General features: G+C 57.7%; 2 protein-coding genes across 2 annotated transcripts in view; one reads left to right on the forward strand and one right to left on the reverse strand.

Moving 5' to 3' along the window:
- The window catches only part of DKKL1 (dickkopf like acrosomal protein 1), a 4,254-nt gene extending 3,539 nt beyond the window's left edge, over positions 1–715 (reverse strand). The window contains exons 1-2 of the mRNA XM_024768594.1: positions 562–715; positions 237–411 (exon numbers count right to left, since the gene is read on the reverse strand). Of these exons, the coding sequence (XP_024624362.1) occupies positions 237–392 (156 nt within the window). The 5' untranslated portion in view covers positions 393–411; positions 562–715. The remainder of the gene's footprint in view (positions 1–236; positions 412–561) is intronic.
- A 1,369-nt stretch (positions 716–2,084) lies between these two features.
- Positions 2,085–2,857, forward strand: part of TEAD2 (TEA domain transcription factor 2) — a 14,470-nt gene continuing 13,697 nt past the window's right edge. Inside the window, exon 1 of the mRNA XM_024768191.1 lies at positions 2,085–2,149. The gene's annotated coding sequence lies outside the window, so the exon portion shown is untranslated. The remainder of the gene's footprint in view (positions 2,150–2,857) is intronic.

Consider the following 2,857-nt stretch of genomic DNA (forward strand, 5'->3'; position numbering starts at 1 on the left):
CCATCCCTCTCTCCACCTGTCTGTGTGTCTCCCTGCCTGTCTCCCTCCCTCTCTTCTTATCTCTCGGTCTCCCTGTTGCACGCTCTCTCTGTCCCTTGACTCCTCTTTCTATCTTTCTATCTGGCCGCGACCCGTCTCCCACTGTCTCCCTGAACCCCTTCCATCCCTCAGTCACCATCTGCCCCTGTCCCTCTTCTCTGTACCTCTTCTTTTCCCCAACACACGGCAGCGCTTACTTTCAGGAGAAGCCGGGTGAAGGCTTGGAGTAGACTCTGGAGACCTAGAAAACCCGAGGAGCTCTCCTGGGCGTCACCATCGCGGATCGCGGCTGCAGTGGAGGGGGGCACCGAGGCAGAGGGGAGCAGCAACAACAGGACTAGCGGGTGCCACATTGCGGGGCGGGCCGGGAGGCTATGGCAAGGTCAGGGGTCAGAGCCCCCCCCACATTGTGTCAGGCCCCTCCCCTCCCCTCAGGCCCGTCTCTTCTGGGCCCTGCCTCACACTACAGATCTCGTTCCTCTTCTTCGCCCACATTCGTATTCAGACCTCGCTCCTCCTCACCTTCTCCCACGCCCTGCCCCTTCTTCTGGGACCCGCCTTTATACTAGACCACAGCCTGGTCACCGGACTCTCAGGCTCTGGCCGTCCACGGACTGTTAAATCCAAACAGTTCTGATCTCGAGCCCAGGCCGGATACCTGGAGCGCTGAATGAGCTCCTCGAGGCCTAGACTCGCCTCTATTGTCTGACCACGCCCCCATTTGCTGACCTCACCCATGAGCCCAGCCCTCTATTGGACAGTCACGCCCTTAAGGGAAGGGCCACGCCCCTTGAGCCAGAGCCGGGCGTTGATTTCAAGTTCACACCCCCATAGTCAGACCACGCTCCTGTCGGTTGACCTCGGCACTGGAGACCCAGTGTTGCCCCTGTTCTCTGATCCTGGCCATCGTGCCGGAGTCACTCTGCAATCGCAGGTGGCCCCGCCCCTGTCTTAGAGCCACGCCCCCGCACCTAGGCCACGCCTCTGTGTCCCAGATCTTGCCCCTAGCGCCCTCAGTTCCATTCCTAGGCTCTCTCTGCTCATGAAATACCTGCGTCCGAGCAGTCCTTCTGATTATCCCACTGCTTAGTTTTGTAACTATCTCTGAGAGTTTCTCCGTGTCCTTTTTCGTCTTCTCCAGGTTTTGAAACGATTAATACGCTCAATAGAGTGCAATGTAGGGACGCTGAACCCCGAGCCCTCTTCGGTTCCACTAAAAAGCTCCGCCCTCTCAAGAAACCCTAAATCCAGTCCTGTACCACCTTACAAGGAACCCGGGATCCGGGCTCCCTTTTTCCTCAGGACCCCAGAGTCTGGACCCCAGCCCCTCTTGTCTCTTGAGTTTGAACACTCAACTCCTCATCTTTAAGGGACCCTTCATCTTTAAGGGGTATAATTACGGGACCCTCATCTTTTTCCTCAGCCACCGAGGCTCTCCCCGGATCCTGGGACAGCTGCCACCTCTAGCCCACTAGTGCGTGTGGATGCGGGAGTCTCCACCTTGGTGAACCTCCAATAAACTCCTAGTCGTCTTGCCCACGACCCTTAACTCTGATGAGGTCACAAGGAAACCAATCAATCAAAAGAAATCAGTGGAATTCAATCAAAAACCCATCCCCATACCTCTAGTCTCAAAAATATACTTGACGCTGAACAGGATTCTTTTGTGGTCCTATCAATCACTTCCACATCTCCAACACACAAACTACACTAGAGGGTAGCCAGGAGTCCAGGCCCCCAGACCATTCCTCCTCCAGACTCAGGAATCTTGGCCCCCAGTTTCCTCCTCTCTCAGATACAGACAGGTTTCCTAGTCCCCATCAATCCTCCCTCAGACCCCGGTGTCCAGACCCCCAATTCTCCTCCTCTCTCAGGGGTCCAAGCATCAGAATCCCGAAATTCTCACCAGGCCTCAGCTAGACTTCACCTGTCTTTTCCCAAAGCAAAAATCCTCTCCCAGACTGTCACCATCGGATCCCCCTTCCCGCTGTCCGGCGCCCGGACCCGCCCCCCCTCCGGTCCCTCCCACTTTTCCCAAACAAAGCTCCCGGGCAACTTTCTCCCTCGCAGCGCCCCGCCCGCCCGCGGCTCCCCAGCCCCAGGCCGGGAGGTAGGTAGGAAGGCGCCGGCGGGAGTCGGGGATCCTGCTTTGGGGTGTGTGAGTTCGGGTGGGCAGTTATGCGTTATGAATTGAGGTGTTTGTGGGACCGTCTCTGAATTGTTTGCAGCCCTCTTTTTGCCGGGGGGGCCCGAGTTTGCGCTCGTGACTGAGTCTAAGTGTGGAGTTGGAACTTTCGCCAGAGTTGGGGTGTCTGTTGATGGGTCTGCGTTTGGGAGTGTGCGCCTGGGAGTCGGTGAGGATGGGGGACTGTGGGGGAAATGTCTGTGGAGGTATCGGTTTCAAGTGAGAAAGGGCCCCATGCTTGTTTCTGATCGAATTGGTTTGTGTGTGTCATTTGTGGGCGCCTGGTCCTCCTCATGGAGAAAGGAGGCCTCCTGGGTGGCAGAAGCGGGGGCTACGGTGCTTTCTGGATCTTCGGTCTTGTCTCTTTGGAGGTTTGGGGCCTGGGGCAGGAAATTAGTGGGGACCTTTCTGACTCAGCTCCTCTGTCCCTTTGTCTGGCCACATGGGGGAGAGCTGGGCTGGGATTTTGGCCTACGGGGGTCCTGAATGCCTCAGCGCCACTGGGCTCGGCCAGGGGTCTTTGTCTGGGCCGGAGCTCCGGGGTCCGAGGAAGGATGGGGTTGGGGGCCTGGACTCTGGGGTCCTGGGAAAGCTGTGGAAGACGTGGAGCCGCCAGGGAGGCGGGATCTGACT

This window comes from Neophocaena asiaeorientalis, unplaced genomic scaffold (genome assembly GCF_003031525.2).
Source record: "Neophocaena asiaeorientalis asiaeorientalis breed wild unplaced genomic scaffold, Neophocaena_asiaeorientalis_V1.1 scaffold629, whole genome shotgun sequence".
Lineage (NCBI taxonomy): Eukaryota > Metazoa > Chordata > Mammalia > Artiodactyla > Phocoenidae > Neophocaena > Neophocaena asiaeorientalis.